The following is a 19,264-nucleotide window of genomic DNA, read 5'->3' on the forward strand; positions in this document are numbered from 1 at the left end:
AGATAGCCAGGGGTACACTCCAACACTCAGACATCATTTACAGATAGCCAGGGGTACACTCCAACACTCAGACATCATTTACAGATAGCCAGGGGCAGACTCCAACACTCAGAAATAATTTACAGATAGCCAGGGGTACACTCCAACACTCAGACATCACTTACAGATAGCCAGGGGCAGACTCCAACACTAAGACATCATTTACAGATAGCCAGGGGCAGACTCCAACACTCAGACATCATTTACAGATAGCCAGGGGTACACTCCAACACTCAGACATCATTTACAGATAGCCAGGGGTACACTCCAACACTCAGACATTATTTACAGATAGCCAGGGGTACACTCCAGCACTCAGACATTATTTACAGATAGCCAGGGGTACACTCCAACACTCAGACATCATTTACAGATAGCCAGGGGTACACTCCAACACTCAGACATCATTTACAGATAGCCAGGGGCAGACTCCAACACTCAGAAATCATTTACAGATAGCCAGGGGTACAATCCAACACTCAGACATCACTTACAGATAGCCAGGGGTACACTCCAACACTCAGACATCATTTACAGATAGCCAGGGGCAGACTCCAACACTCAGACATTATTTACAGATAGCCAGGGGTACACTCCAACACTCAGACATCACTTACAGATAGCCAGGGGTACACTCCAACACTCAGACATTATTTACAGATAGCCAGGGGCAGACTCCAACACTCAGACATCATTTACAGATAGCCAGGGGTACACTCCAGCACTCAGACATTATTTACAGATAGCCAGGGGCAGACTCCAACACTCAGACATCATTTACAGATAGCCAGGTGCACACTCCAACACTCAGACATCATTTACAGATAGCCAGGGGTACACTCCAACACTCAGACATCATTTACAGATAGCCAGGGTCACACTCCAACACATTATTTACAGATAGCCAGGGGTACACTCCAACACTCAGACATTATTTACAGATAGCCAGGGGTACACTCCAACACTCAGACATCATTTACAGATAGCCAGGGGCAGACTCCAACACTCAGACATTATTTACAGATAGCCAGGGGCAGACTCCAACACTCAGACATCATTTACAGATAGCCAGGGGTACACTCCAACACTCAGACATTATTTACAGATAGCCAGGGGCAGACTCCAACACTCAGACATCATTTACAGATAGCCAGGGGCAGACTCCAACACTCAGACATCATTTACAGATAGCCAGGGGTACACTCCAACACTCAGACATCATTTACAGATAGCCAGGGGTACACTCCAACACTCAGACATTATTTACAGATAGCCAGGGGTACACTCCAGCACTCAGACATTATTTACAGATAGCCAGGGGTACACTCCAACACTCAGACATCATTTACAGATAGCCAGGGGTACACTCCAACACTCAGACATCATTTACAGATAGCCAGGGGCAGACTCCAACACTCAGAAATAATTTACAGATAGCCAGGGGTACACTCCAACACTCAGACATCACTTACAGATAGCCAGGGGCAGACTCCAACACTCAGACATCATTTACAGATAGCCAGGGGCAGACTCCAACACTCAGACATCATTTACAGATAGCCAGGGGTACACTCCAACACTCAGACATCATTTACAGATAGCCAGGGGTACACTCCAACACTCAGACATTATTTACAGATAGCCAGGGGTACACTCCAGCACTCAGACATTATTTACAGATAGCCAGGGGTACACTCCAACACTCAGACATCATTTACAGATAGCCAGGGGTACACTCCAACACTCAGACATCATTTACAGATAGCCAGGGGCAGACTCCAACACTCAGAAATAATTTACAGATAGCCAGGGGTACACTCCAACACTCAGACATCACTTACAGATAGCCAGGGGTACACTCCAACACTCAGACATCATTTACAGATAGCCAGGGGCAGACTCCAACACTCAGACATTATTTACAGATAGCCAGGGGTACACTCCAACACTCAGACATCACTTACAGATAGCCAGGGGTACACTCCAACACTCAGACATTATTTACAGATAGCCAGGGGCAGACTCCAACACTCAGACATCATTTACAGATAGCCAGGGGTACACTCCAGCACTCAGACATTATTTACAGATAGCCAGGGGCAGACTCCAACACTCAGACATCATTTACAGATAGCCAGGTGCACACTCCAACACTCAGACATCATTTACAGATAGCCAGGGGTACACTCCAACACTCAGACATCATTTACAGATAGCCAGGGTCACACTCCAACACATTATTTACAGATAGCCAGGGGTACACTCCAACACTCAGACATTATTTACAGATAGCCAGGGGTACACTCCAACACTCAGACATCATTTACAGATAGCCAGGGGCAGACTCCAACACTCAGACATTATTTACAGATAGCCAGGGGCAGACTCCAACACTCAGACATCATTTACAGATAGCCAGGGGTACACTCCAACACTCAGACATTATTTACAGATAGCCAGGGGCAGACTCCAACACTCAGACATCATTTACAGATAGCCAGGGGTACACTCCAGCACTCAGACATTATTTACAGATAGCCAGGGGCAGACTCCAACACTCAGACATCATTTACAGATAGCCAGGTGCACACTCCAACACTCAGACATCATTTACAGATAGCCAGGGGTACACTCCAACACTCAGACATCATTTACAGATAGCCAGGGTCACACTCCAACACATTATTTACAGATAGCCAGGGGTACACTCCAACACTCAGACATTATTTACAGATAGCCAGGGGTACACTCCAACACTCAGACATCATTTACAGATAGCCAGGGGCAGACTCCAACACTCAGACATTATTTACAGATAGCCAGGGGCAGACTCCAACACTCAGACATCATTTACAGATAGCCAGGGGTACACTCCAACACTCAGACATTATTTACAGATAGCCAGGGGCAGACTCCAACACTCAGACATCATTTACAGATAGCCAGGGGCAGACTCCAACACTCAGACATCATTTACAGATAGCCAGGGGTACACTCCAACACTCAGACATCATTTACAGATAGCCAGGGGTACACTCCAACACTCAGACATTATTTACAGATAGCCAGGGGTACACTCCAGCACTCAGACATTATTTACAGATAGCCAGGGGTACACTCCAACACTCAGACATCATTTACAGATAGCCAGGGGTACACTCCAACACTCAGACATCATTTACAGATAGCCAGGGGCAGACTCCAACACTCAGAAATAATTTACAGATAGCCAGGGGTACACTCCAACACTCAGACATCACTTACAGATAGCCAGGGGTACACTCCAACACTCAGACATTATTTACAGATAGCCAGGGGCAGACTCCAACACTCAGACATCATTTACAGATAGCCAGGTGCACACTCCAACACTCAGACATCATTTACAGATAGCCAGGGGTACACTCCAACACTCAGACATCATTTACAGATAGCCAGGGTCACACTCCAACACATTATTTACAGATAGCCAGGGGTACACTCCAACACTCAGACATTATTTACAGATAGCCAGGGGTACACTCCAACACTCAGACATCATTTACAGATAGCCAGGGGCAGACTCCAACACTCAGACATTATTTACAGATAGCCAGGGGCAGACTCCAACACTCAGACATCATTTACAGATAGCCAGGGGTACACTCCAACACTCAGACATTATTTACAGATAGCCAGGGGCAGACTCCAACACTCAGACATCATTTACAGATAGCCAGGGGCAGACTCCAACACTCAGACATCATTTACAGATAGCCAGGGGTACACTCCAACACTCAGACATCATTTACAGATAGCCAGGGGTACACTCCAACACTCAGACATTATTTACAGATAGCCAGGGGTACACTCCAGCACTCAGACATTATTTACAGATAGCCAGGGGTACACTCCAACACTCAGACATCATTTACAGATAGCCAGGGGTACACTCCAACACTCAGACATCATTTACAGATAGCCAGGGGCAGACTCCAACACTCAGAAATAATTTACAGATAGCCAGGGGTACACTCCAACACTCAGACATCACTTACAGATAGCCAGGGGCAGACTCCAACACTCAGACATCATTTACAGATAGCCAGGGGCAGACTCCAACACTCAGACATCATTTACAGATAGCCAGGGGTACACTCCAACACTCAGACATCATTTACAGATAGCCAGGGGTACACTCCAACACTCAGACATTATTTACAGATAGCCAGGGGTACACTCCAGCACTCAGACATTATTTACAGATAGCCAGGGGTACACTCCAACACTCAGACATCATTTACAGATAGCCAGGGGTACACTCCAACACTCAGACATCATTTACAGATAGCCAGGGGCAGACTCCAACACTCAGAAATAATTTACAGATAGCCAGGGGTACACTCCAACACTCAGACATCACTTACAGATAGCCAGGGGTACACTCCAACACTCAGACATCATTTACAGATAGCCAGGGGCAGACTCCAACACTCAGACATTATTTACAGATAGCCAGGGGTACACTCCAACACTCAGACATCACTTACAGATAGCCAGGGGTACACTCCAACACTCAGACATTATTTACAGATAGCCAGGGGCAGACTCCAACACTCAGACATCATTTACAGATAGCCAGGGGTACACTCCAGCACTCAGACATTATTTACAGATAGCCAGGGGCAGACTCCAACACTCAGACATCATTTACAGATAGCCAGGTGCACACTCCAACACTCAGACATCATTTACAGATAGCCAGGGGTACACTCCAACACTCAGACATCATTTACAGATAGCCAGGGTCACACTCCAACACATTATTTACAGATAGCCAGGGGTACACTCCAACACTCAGACATTATTTACAGATAGCCAGGGGTACACTCCAACACTCAGACATCATTTACAGATAGCCAGGGGCAGACTCCAACACTCAGACATTATTTACAGATAGCCAGGGGCAGACTCCAACACTCAGACATCATTTACAGATAGCCAGGGGTACACTCCAACACTCAGACATTATTTACAGATAGCCAGGGGCAGACTCCAACACTCAGACATCACTTACAGATAGCCAGGGGTACACTCCAACACTCAGACATTATTTACAGATAGCCAGGGGCAGACTCCAACACTCAGACATCATTTACAGATAGCCAGGGGTACACTCCAGCACTCAGACATTATTTACAGATAGCCAGGGGCAGACTCCAACACTCAGACATCATTTACAGATAGCCAGGTGCACACTCCAACACTCAGACATCATTTACAGATAGCCAGGGGTACACTCCAACACTCAGACATCATTTACAGATAGCCAGGGTCACACTCCAACACATTATTTACAGATAGCCAGGGGTACACTCCAACACTCAGACATTATTTACAGATAGCCAGGGGTACACTCCAACACTCAGACATCATTTACAGATAGCCAGGGGCAGACTCCAACACTCAGACATTATTTACAGATAGCCAGGGGCAGACTCCAACACTCAGACATCATTTACAGATAGCCAGGGGTACACTCCAACACTCAGACATTATTTACAGATAGCCAGGGGCAGACTCCAACACTCAGACATCATTTACAGATAGCCAGGGGCAGACTCCAACACTCAGACATCATTTACAGATAGCCAGGGGTACACTCCAACACTCAGACATCATTTACAGATAGCCAGGGGTACACTCCAACACTCAGACATTATTTACAGATAGCCAGGGGTACACTCCAGCACTCAGACATTATTTACAGATAGCCAGGGGTACACTCCAACACTCAGACATCATTTACAGATAGCCAGGGGTACACTCCAACACTCAGACATCATTTACAGATAGCCAGGGGCAGACTCCAACACTCAGAAATAATTTACAGATAGCCAGGGGTACACTCCAACACTCAGACATCACTTACAGATAGCCAGGGGTACACTCCAACACTCAGACATTATTTACAGATAGCCAGGGGCAGACTCCAACACTCAGACATCATTTACAGATAGCCAGGTGCACACTCCAACACTCAGACATCATTTACAGATAGCCAGGGGTACACTCCAACACTCAGACATCATTTACAGATAGCCAGGGTCACACTCCAACACATTATTTACAGATAGCCAGGGGTACACTCCAACACTCAGACATTATTTACAGATAGCCAGGGGTACACTCCAACACTCAGACATCATTTACAGATAGCCAGGGGCAGACTCCAACACTCAGACATTATTTACAGATAGCCAGGGGCAGACTCCAACACTCAGACATCATTTACAGATAGCCAGGGGTACACTCCAACACTCAGACATCATTTACAGATAGCCAGGGGCAGACTCCAACACTCAGAAATAATTTACAGATAGCCAGGGGTACACTCCAACACTCAGACATCACTTACAGATAGCCAGGGGTACACTCCAACACTCAGACATTATTTACAGATAGCCAGGGGCAGACTCCAACACTCAGACATCATTTACAGATAGCCAGGTGCACACTCCAACACTCAGACATCATTTACAGATAGCCAGGGGTACACTCCAACACTCAGACATCATTTACAGATAGCCAGGGTCACACTCCAACACATTATTTACAGATAGCCAGGGGTACACTCCAACACTCAGACATTATTTACAGATAGCCAGGGGTACACTCCAACACTCAGACATCATTTACAGATAGCCAGGGGCAGACTCCAACACTCAGACATTATTTACAGATAGCCAGGGGCAGACTCCAACACTCAGACATCATTTACAGATAGCCAGGGGTACACTCCAACACTCAGACATTATTTACAGATAGCCAGGGGCAGACTCCAACACTCAGACATCATTTACAGATAGCCAGGGGCAGACTCCAACACTCAGACATTATTTACAGATAGCCAGGGGCAGACTCCAACACTCAGACATCATTTACAGATAGCCAGGGGTACACTCCAACACTCAGACATTATTTACAGATAGCCAGGGGCAGACTCCAACACTCAGACATCATTTACAGATAGCCAGGGGCAGACTCCAACACTCAGACATCATTTACAGATAGCCAGGGGTACACTCCAACACTCAGACATCATTTACAGATAGCCAGGGGTACACTCCAACACTCAGACATTATTTACAGATAGCCAGGGGTACACTCCAGCACTCAGACATTATTTACAGATAGCCAGGGGTACACTCCAACACTCAGACATCATTTACAGATAGCCAGGGGTACACTCCAACACTCAGACATCATTTACAGATAGCCAGGGGCAGACTCCAACACTCAGAAATAATTTACAGATAGCCAGGGGTACACTCCAACACTCAGACATCACTTACAGATAGCCAGGGGTACACTCCAACACTCAGACATTATTTACAGATAGCCAGGGGCAGACTCCAACACTCAGACATCATTTACAGATAGCCAGGTGCACACTCCAACACTCAGACATCATTTACAGATAGCCAGGGGTACACTCCAACACTCAGACATCATTTACAGATAGCCAGGGTCACACTCCAACACATTATTTACAGATAGCCAGGGGTACACTCCAACACTCAGACATTATTTACAGATAGCCAGGGGTACACTCCAACACTCAGACATCATTTACAGATAGCCAGGGGCAGACTCCAACACTCAGACATTATTTACAGATAGCCAGGGGCAGACTCCAACACTCAGACATCATTTACAGATAGCCAGGGGTACACTCCAACACTCAGACATTATTTACAGATAGCCAGGGGCAGACTCCAACACTCAGACATCATTTACAGATAGCCAGGTGCACACTCCAACACTCAGACATCATTTACAGATAGCCAGGGGTACACTCCAACACTCAGACATCATTTACAGATAGCCAGGGGTACACTCCAACACTCAGACATTATTTACAGATAGCCAGGGGTACACTCCAGCACTCAGACATTATTTACAGATAGCCAGGGGTACACTCCAACACTCAGACATCATTTACAGATAGCCAGGGGTACACTCCAACACTCAGACATCATTTACAGATAGCCAGGGGCAGACTCCAACACTCAGAAATAATTTACAGATAGCCAGGGGTACACTCCAACACTCAGACATCACTTACAGATAGCCAGGGGCAGACTCCAACACTCAGACATCATTTACAGATAGCCAGGGGCAGACTCCAACACTCAGACATCATTTACAGATAGCCAGGGGTACACTCCAACACTCAGACATCATTTACAGATAGCCAGGGGTACACTCCAACACTCAGACATTATTTACAGATAGCCAGGGGTACACTCCAGCACTCAGACATTATTTACAGATAGCCAGGGGTACACTCCAACACTCAGACATCATTTACAGATAGCCAGGGGTACACTCCAACACTCAGACATCATTTACAGATAGCCAGGGGCAGACTCCAACACTCAGAAATAATTTACAGATAGCCAGGGGTACACTCCAAAACTCAGACATCACTTACAGATAGCCAGGGGTACACTCCAACACTCAGACATCATTTACAGATAGCCAGGGGCAGACTCCAACACTCAGACATTATTTACAGATAGCCAGGGGTACACTCCAACACTCAGACATCACTTACAGATAGCCAGGGGTACACTCCAACACTCAGACATTATTTACAGATAGCCAGGGGCAGACTCCAACACTCAGACATCATTTACAGATAGCCAGGGGTACACTCCAGCACTCAGACATTATTTACAGATAGCCAGGGGCAGACTCCAACACTCAGACATCATTTACAGATAGCCAGGTGCACACTCCAACACTCAGACATCATTTACAGATAGCCAGGGGTACACTCCAACACTCAGACATCATTTACAGATAGCCAGGGTCACACTCCAACACATTATTTACAGATAGCCAGGGGTACACTCCAACACTCAGACATTATTTACAGATAGCCAGGGGTACACTCCAACACTCAGACATCATTTACAGATAGCCAGGGGCAGACTCCAACACTCAGACATTATTTACAGATAGCCAGGGGCAGACTCCAACACTCAGACATCATTTACAGATAGCCAGGGGTACACTCCAACACTCAGACATTATTTACAGATAGCCAGGGGCAGACTCCAACACTCAGACATCACTTACAGATAGCCAGGGGTACACTCCAACACTCAGACATTATTTACAGATAGCCAGGGGCAGACTCCAACACTCAGACATCATTTACAGATAGCCAGGGGTACACTCCAGCACTCAGACATTATTTACAGATAGCCAGGGGCAGACTCCAACACTCAGACATCATTTACAGATAGCCAGGTGCACACTCCAACACTCAGACATCATTTACAGATAGCCAGGGGTACACTCCAACACTCAGACATCATTTACAGATAGCCAGGGTCACACTCCAACACATTATTTACAGATAGCCAGGGGTACACTCCAACACTCAGACATTATTTACAGATAGCCAGGGGTACACTCCAACACTCAGACATCATTTACAGATAGCCAGGGGCAGACTCCAACACTCAGACATTATTTACAGATAGCCAGGGGCAGACTCCAACACTCAGACATCATTTACAGATAGCCAGGGGTACACTCCAACACTCAGACATTATTTACAGATAGCCAGGGGCAGACTCCAACACTCAGACATCATTTACAGATAGCCAGGGGCAGACTCCAACACTCAGACATCATTTACAGATAGCCAGGGGTACACTCCAACACTCAGACATCATTTACAGATAGCCAGGGGTACACTCCAACACTCAGACATTATTTACAGATAGCCAGGGGTACACTCCAGCACTCAGACATTATTTACAGATAGCCAGGGGTACACTCCAACACTCAGACATCATTTACAGATAGCCAGGGGTACACTCCAACACTCAGACATCATTTACAGATAGCCAGGGGCAGACTCCAACACTCAGAAATAATTTACAGATAGCCAGGGGTACACTCCAACACTCAGACATCACTTACAGATAGCCAGGGGCAGACTCCAACACTCAGACATCATTTACAGATAGCCAGGGGCAGACTCCAACACTCAGACATCATTTACAGATAGCCAGGGGTACACTCCAACACTCAGACATCATTTACAGATAGCCAGGGGTACACTCCAACACTCAGACATTATTTACAGATAGCCAGGGGTACACTCCAGCACTCAGACATTATTTACAGATAGCCAGGGGTACACTCCAACACTCAGACATCATTTACAGATAGCCAGGGGTACACTCCAACACTCAGACATCATTTACAGATAGCCAGGGGCAGACTCCAACACTCAGAAATAATTTACAGATAGCCAGGGGTACACTCCAACACTCAGACATCACTTACAGATAGCCAGGGGTACACTCCAACACTCAGACATCATTTACAGATAGCCAGGGGCAGACTCCAACACTCAGACATTATTTACAGATAGCCAGGGGTACACTCCAACACTCAGACATCACTTACAGATAGCCAGGGGTACACTCCAACACTCAGACATTATTTACAGATAGCCAGGGGCAGACTCCAACACTCAGACATCATTTACAGATAGCCAGGGGTACACTCCAGCACTCAGACATTATTTACAGATAGCCAGGGGCAGACTCCAACACTCAGACATCATTTACAGATAGCCAGGTGCACACTCCAACACTCAGACATCATTTACAGATAGCCAGGGGTACACTCCAACACTCAGACATCATTTACAGATAGCCAGGGTCACACTCCAACACATTATTTACAGATAGCCAGGGGTACACTCCAACACTCAGACATTATTTACAGATAGCCAGGGGTACACTCCAACACTCAGACATCATTTACAGATAGCCAGGGGCAGACTCCAACACTCAGACATTATTTACAGATAGCCAGGGGCAGACTCCAACACTCAGACATCATTTACAGATAGCCAGGGGTACACTCCAACACTCAGACATTATTTACAGATAGCCAGGGGCAGACTCCAACACTCAGACATCATTTACAGATAGCCAGGGGCAGACTCCAACACTAAGACATTATTTACAGATAGCCAGGGGCAGACTCCAACACTCAGACATTATTTACAGATAGCCAGGGGTACACTCCAACACTCAGACATTATTTACAGATAGCCAGGGGCAGACTCCAACACTCAGACATCATTTACAGATAGCCAGGGGCAGACTCCAACACTCAGACATTATTTACAGATAGCCAGGGGTACACTCCAACACTCAGACATTATTTACAGATAGCCAGGGGCAGACTCCAACACTCAGACATCATTTACAGATAGCCAGGGGTACACTCCAACACTCAGACATCATTTACAGATAGCCAGGGGTACACTCCAACACTCAGACATTATTTACAGATAGCCAGGGGCAGACTCCAACACTCAGACATTATTTACAGATAGCCAGGGGCAGACTCCAACACTCAGACATCATTTACAGATAGCCAGGGGCAGACTCCAACACTCAGACATCATTTACAGATAGCCAGGGGTACACTCCAACACTCAGACATCATTTACAGATAGCCAGGGGTACAATCCAACACTCAGACATCATTTACAGATAGCCAGGGGTACACTCCAACACTCAGACATCATTTACAGATAGCCAGGGGTACACTCCAACACTCAGACATTATTTACAGATAGCCAGGGGCAGACTCCAACACTCAGACATTATTTACAGATAGCCAGGGGCAGACTCCAACACTCAGACATCATTTACAGATAGCCAGGGGCAGACTCCAACACTCAGACATCATTTACAGATAGCCAGGGGTACACTCCAACACTCAGACATCATTTACAGATAGCCAGGGGTACACTCCAACACTCAGACATTATTTACAGATAGCCAGGGGTACACTCCAGCACTCAGACATTATTTACAGATAGCCAGGGGTACACTCCAACACTCAGACATCATTTACAGATAGCCAGGGGTACACTCCAACACTCAGACATCATTTACAGATAGCCAGGGGCAGACTCCAACACTCAGAAATAATTTACAGATAGCCAGGGGTACACTCCAACACTCAGACATCACTTACAGATAGCCAGGGGCAGACTCCAACACTCAGACATCATTTACAGATAGCCAGGGGCAGACTCCAACACTCAGACATCATTTACAGATAGCCAGGGGTACACTCCAACACTCAGACATCATTTACAGATAGCCAGGGGTACACTCCAACACTCAGACATTATTTACAGATAGCCAGGGGTACACTCCAGCACTCAGACATTATTTACAGATAGCCAGGGGTACACTCCAACACTCAGACATCATTTACAGATAGCCAGGGGTACACTCCAACACTCAGACATCATTTACAGATAGCCAGGGGCAGACTCCAACACTCAGAAATAATTTACAGATAGCCAGGGGTACACTCCAACACTCAGACATTATTTACAGATAGCCAGGGGTACACTCCAGCACTCAGACATTATTTACAGATAGCCAGGGGTACACTCCAACACTCAGACATCATTTACAGATAGCCAGGGGTACACTCCAACACTCAGACATCATTTACAGATAGCCAGGGGCAGACTCCAACACTCAGAAATAATTTACAGATAGCCAGGGGTACACTCCAACACTCAGACATCACTTACAGATAGCCAGGGGTACACTCCAACACTCAGACATCATTTACAGATAGCCAGGGGCAGACTCCAACACTCAGACATTATTTACAGATAGCCAGGGGTACACTCCAACACTCAGACATCACTTACAGATAGCCAGGGGTACACTCCAACACTCAGACATTATTTACAGATAGCCAGGGGCAGACTCCAACACTCAGACATCATTTACAGATAGCCAGGGGTACACTCCAGCACTCAGACATTATTTACAGATAGCCAGGGGCAGACTCCAACACTCAGACATCATTTACAGATAGCCAGGTGCACACTCCAACACTCAGACATCATTTACAGATAGCCAGGGGTACACTCCAACACTCAGACATCATTTACAGATAGCCAGGGTCACACTCCAACACATTATTTACAGATAGCCAGGGGTACACTCCAACACTCAGACATTATTTACAGATAGCCAGGGGTACACTCCAACACTCAGACATCATTTACAGATAGCCAGGGGCAGACTCCAACACTCAGACATTATTTACAGATAGCCAGGGGCAGACTCCAACACTCAGACATCATTTACAGATAGCCAGGGGTACACTCCAACACTCAGACATTATTTACAGATAGCCAGGGGCAGACTCCAACACTCAGACATCATTTACAGATAGCCAGGGGCAGACTCCAACACTAAGACATTATTTACAGATAGCCAGGGGCAGACTCCAACACTCAGACATTATTTACAGATAGCCAGGGGTACACTCCAACACTCAGACATTATTTACAGATAGCCAGGGGCAGACTCCAACACTCAGACATCATTTACAGATAGCCAGGGGCAGACTCCAACACTCAGACATTATTTACAGATAGCCAGGGGTACACTCCAACACTCAGACATTATTTACAGATAGCCAGGGGCAGACTCCAACACTCAGACATCATTTACAGATAGCCAGGGGTACACTCCAACACTCAGACATCATTTACAGATAGCCAGGGGTACACTCCAACACTCAGACATTATTTACAGATAGCCAGGGGCAGACTCCAACACTCAGACATTATTTACAGATAGCCAGGGGCAGACTCCAACACTCAGACATCATTTACAGATAGCCAGGGGCAGACTCCAACACTCAGACATCATTTACAGATAGCCAGGGGTACACTCCAACACTCAGACATCATTTACAGATAGCCAGGGGTACACTCCAACACTCAGACATCATTTACAGATAGCCAGGGGTACACTCCAACACTCAGACATCATTTACAGATAGCCAGGGGTACACTCCAACACTCAGACATTATTTACAGATAGCCAGGGGCAGACTCCAACACTCAGACATTATTTACAGATAGCCAGGGGCAGACTCCAACACTCAGACATCATTTACAGATAGCCAGGGGCAGACTCCAACACTCAGACATCATTTACAGATAGCCAGGGGTACACTCCAACACTCAGACATCATTTACAGATAGCCAGGGGTACACTCCAACACTCAGACATTATTTACAGATAGCCAGGGGTACACTCCAGCACTCAGACATTATTTACAGATAGCCAGGGGTACACTCCAACACTCAGACATCATTTACAGATAGCCAGGGGTACACTCCAACACTCAGACATCATTTACAGATAGCCAGGGGCAGACTCCAACACTCAGAAATAATTTACAGATAGCCAGGGGTACACTCCAACACTCAGACATCACTTACAGATAGCCAGGGGCAGACTCCAACACTCAGACATCATTTACAGATAGCCAGGGGCAGACTCCAACACTCAGACATCATTTACAGATAGCCAGGGGTACACTCCAACACTCAGACATCATTTACAGATAGCCAGGGGTACACTCCAACACTCAGACATTATTTACAGATAGCCAGGGGTACACTCCAGCACTCAGACATTATTTACAGATAGCCAGGGGTACACTCCAACACTCAGACATCATTTACAGATAGCCAGGGGTACACTCCAACACTCAGACATCATTTACAGATAGCCAGGGGCAGACTCCAACACTCAGAAATAATTTACAGATAGCCAGGGGTACACTCCAACACTCAGACATCACTTACAGATAGCCAGGGGTACACTCCAACACTCAGACATCATTTACAGATAGCCAGGGGCAGACTCCAACACTCAGACATTATTTACAGATAGCCAGGGGTACACTCCAACACTCAGACATCACTTACAGATAGCCAGGGGTACACTCCAACACTCAGACATTATTTACAGATAGCCAGGGGCAGACTCCAACACTCAGACATCATTTACAGATAGCCAGGGGTACACTCCAACACTCAGACATTATTTACAGATAGCCAGGGGCAGACTCCAACACTCAGACATCATTTACAGATAGCCAGGGGTACACTCCAACACTCAGACATTATTTACAGATAGCCAGGGGTACACTCCAACACTCAGACATCATTTACAGATAGCCAGGGTCACACTCCAACACATTATTTACAGATAGCCAGGGGTACACTCCAACACTCAGACATTATTTACAGATAGCCAGGGGTACACTCCAACACTCAGACATCATTTACAGATAGCCAGGGGCAGACTCCAACACTCAGACATTATTTACAGATAGTCAGGGGTACACTCCAACACTCAGACATTATTTACAGATAGCCAGGGGTACACTCCAACACTCAGACATCATTTACAGATAGCCAGGGGTACACTCCAACACTCAGACATCATTTACAGATAGCCAGGGGCACACTCCAACACTCAGACATTATTTACAGATAGCCAGGGGCAGACTCCAACACTCAGACATCATTTACAGATAGCCAGGGGTACACTCCAACACTCAGACATCACTTACAGATAGCCAGGGGTACACTCCAACACTCAGACATCATTTACAGATAGCCAGGGGTACACTCCAACACTCAGACATCATTTACAGATAGCCAGGGGCAGACTCCAACACATTATTTACAAAGAAAGCATGTGTGTTTAGTGAGTCTGCCAGATCAGAGGCCGTAGGGATGACCAGGGATGTTCTCTTGATAAGTGTGTGAATTGGACCGTTTTCCTGTCCTGCTAATCATTCAGGTAACAGGTACTTTTGAGTGTCACGGAAAATGTATGGAGTAAAAAGGACATATTTTCTTTAGGATTGTAGTGAAGTAAAAGTGAATGTTGTCAAAAACATGAATCGTAAAGTAGATACCCCTAAAACTACTTAAGTAGTACCTTAAAGTATTTGTACTTTACACCACTGGTGACTTATGTAGTGGCTGATATAGTGAACATTGCATTACATGTGCTGAGCGTTTGTTACGAAATTAACAACAACCGTCTGCACACACGCACAGACACACCACGTAACATAGAGAATCTGAAAGGCTGCATGTGTGTGTGTGTCCTCTCCTGCTGTGTATAGCACGGCCCTGCTTGGAAAGGCTCAGTCAAACCGCCTTGTTTCAACACACAGGAGCCAAGGCCCCCGGCTGTAGCTCACTATGAATAAGAAATGAAGCAGAACGTTGTCAGGTTCTAAAGTATCCACTATGAATGTTAGATGAGCCAGTATCTGTAAGGATTGTGTCCATGCCCATCTCTGGATGTGCATTTTTATTTTAAATGGGCTGCGTGTGTGTGTGTGTGTGTGTGTGTGTGTGTGTGTGTGTGTGTGTGTGTGTGTGTGTGTGTGTGTGTGTGTGTGTGTGTGTGTGTGTGTGTGTGTGTGTATGTGTGTGTGTGTGTGTGTGTGTGTGTGTGTGTGTGTGTGTGTGTGTGTGTATGTGTGTGTGTGTGTGTGTGTGTGTGTGTGTGTGTGTGTGTGTGTGTGTGTGTGTGTGTGTGTGTGTGTGTGTGTGTGTGTGTGTTTCAGTGTCCTTGTATGTGTGTGAGGGAGCTAACTTCATCACACATCAAAATGATTAGCCCACACATCACTGAGCGACACATGTTCACACACATCTCCCCAAGCCCTCTCGACCACTCACATCGCAGTGTAATGAAGAACACACCAATAGCAAAGGAGATTATAGGATCCCCCCCCCCGCACCAAATAACAGCATTTGACTACCTCTCTAACCAGTAGTGTGCAGATAGTGGATATCAGTGGTATAGTCCCAGTCCTCAATATGTTCCTGTGTTTTAAACGGGGCCTTGAGAAAGTCTACACTTCCCTTGGGTTTCTTCAAATTTTATTCTGTTACAAAGTGGGATTCAAATGGATTCAATTGTCGTTTTTTGTTAACGATCTACACAAAATACTCTGTCGTGTCAAAGTGGAAGATCATTTTGTTTAAAGCTTAATGAAAAATAAAACACTAATATATCTTGATTAGATAAGTATTCAACCCCCTGAATCAATACATATTAGAATCACCTTTGGCAGCTGTGAGTCTTTCTGGGTAAGTCTCTAAGAGCTTTGCACACCTGGATTGTGAAATATTTGCCCATTATTCATTTCTAAATTCTTCAAGCTCTGTCATGGTGACATCACCAGGCGGTAAATGAGTTTCTAGACCAACAAACCTCTCTGCCAATAACAGCTATTTTCAGTGTTTCCCTCCCTACTCCCAGACAGTCCGAGCGAAATTCTCTCTTAAGAAATTGTCCTTTACTAAGAAGCTATTTTTGTTTCTTTTTGACCATTTTAATTGAAAATAATCAATTGTTACCCAGAAATGATTTGACAATGAGATAAAAACATCTGTATTGGACCTTTAATGCATAACTAGGACACAAAGACATACAGTACATGCATACGCACACACACACACACACACACACACACACACACACACACACACACACACACACACACACACACACACACACACACACACACACACACACACAGTCAGTGACAGATGCAATAATGTCCCAGTCACTCTGTTAATTGATAATCATTAACAAGTTAATTAAAATAGTGTTTTGATCGAAGGTTGATGTTTTCATTGTTGTCCCATCTGCTAGTTGCGACAGAAAATAATCACAACCAATCAAGCCACTGTCGCTGGGCGGAACATTACACCCACAAAAACGTGTGTGTGTGTGTGTGTTATTTTTTCTTTATCAACAGGTGTTTTCATCAGTTTCAAGAGTATGTGCTTCCTCATTTCATATAAATCTGACAAATTACCTCTCTCTCTCTCTCTCTCTCTCTGTCTCTCTGTCTCTCTGTCTCTCTCTCTCTCTCTCTGTCTCTCTCTCTCTCCCTCTCTCTCTCTCTCTCTCTCTCTCTCTCTCTCTCTCTCTCTCTCTCTCTCTCTCTCTCTGTCTCTCACTCTCTCTCTGTCTCTCTGTCTCTCTGTCTGTCTCTCTCTCTCCCTCTCTCTCTCTCTCTCTCTCTCTCTCTCTCTCTCTCTCCCTCTCTCTCTCTCTCTCTCTGTCAGGCGTTCGATGCGTTCATCTACATCTTCTTTGCGTTGGAGATGGTGGTGAAGATGGTGGCGCTGGGAATCTTCGGGAGACGCTGTTACCTTGGCGACACCTGGAACAGACTAGACTTCTTCATCGTCATGTCTGGGTTAGATCACTCTTCTTCCTTTCCTTCTTCCTTTCCTTCCTGTGAAGAGTGTAGGTGGGAGCTAGGTGAATACTACTGAATCATAGATAGTACTGTACATGCTCTGCAGATGTAGGGCTTCAACCAGCAGCCATGTGTTTATAAGAAAGTGCACTACCACACTGTGTCATAAAGCTGCAGACCTCTTGGCAGATGCTGCAGTAGACTGGATGCAGAGATGCAGAGGACCTTTTAGACTCACATCTGTAGTTTAGCTTCTTCTGTTGTTTCCCCTTCACACGTTTCTGCTGTCAAAGCCAGGCTGTGTTAAAACTAGGGTTTGATGTCGAACTGGTAAATGTCTGGTTTGATGTTGTTGAAATCAGAGTTCAAGTAGATGGGTGCACAGACACACTGACACATGCACGTACGCACACACACACACACACACACACAAGCAAGCACACACACACATACACACCACAACAACTCTCTCATATGCACACACACACACACACACACACACAAACACACACACACACACACACACACCACAGCAACTCATACATAGTCCCCTGCCCTCACCAACATGAAAAAAGACCCCATTTCAAACCTTTAAACCTCTCTCTGAGAACAGGTTTGAAATCCTTGAAGTCATTAGAGATAATAGTGGGGAGTCTGAGTGTCTGGAGCCTCTTCTGTGCTGTTGTCTGTTCTGTGTTGTGATGCCTTACATAACAAGATGCTTCTGTCTGCTTTGAGCCACATGACATGCCAGGTGTTGGCGTATCTCTCTGTCTGTCTCTCTTTCTCTCTCCCTCCTGCTCTTTCCTTCTCTCTCTCTTTCACTTTCACTTTCTCTCTCTCTTTCTCCCTTCCTCTCTCTTTCTAGCGCTATAAAATCCTTATTAAAATAGTGTGTGTTTGTTAGGGGTGGTTAAGTTAGTCCATTGGGTAAAGAGCTCATTATAAATGCATAAGTTCAGCCTGTTCTGACAGCAGCCTCATCAACCTTTACAGCGGTCACCTATCATTTCCATCAATGATAGTGCCTTTTTTTCTCCACACACATTTTTCTCCGCAC

The 19,264-nt window shown here is 45.8% G+C and overlaps 1 protein-coding gene across 1 annotated transcript in view; it reads left to right on the forward strand.

The window, feature by feature from the left end:
* Positions 1 to 18,653, forward strand: part of LOC116361914 (voltage-dependent T-type calcium channel subunit alpha-1I-like) — a 148,154-nt gene extending 129,501 nt beyond the window's left edge. The window contains exon 4 of the mRNA XM_031816315.1: positions 18,068 to 18,653. Coding sequence (XP_031672175.1) covers positions 18,068 to 18,280 — 213 coding nt within the window. The 3' untranslated portion in view covers positions 18,281 to 18,653. The remainder of the gene's footprint in view (positions 1 to 18,067) is intronic.
* The last annotated feature ends 611 nt before the right edge of the window (positions 18,654 to 19,264 follow it).

This window comes from Oncorhynchus kisutch, unplaced genomic scaffold, assembly GCF_002021735.2.
Source record: "Oncorhynchus kisutch isolate 150728-3 unplaced genomic scaffold, Okis_V2 scaffold776, whole genome shotgun sequence".
In the NCBI taxonomy this organism is placed as follows: Eukaryota; Metazoa; Chordata; class Actinopteri; order Salmoniformes; family Salmonidae; genus Oncorhynchus; species Oncorhynchus kisutch.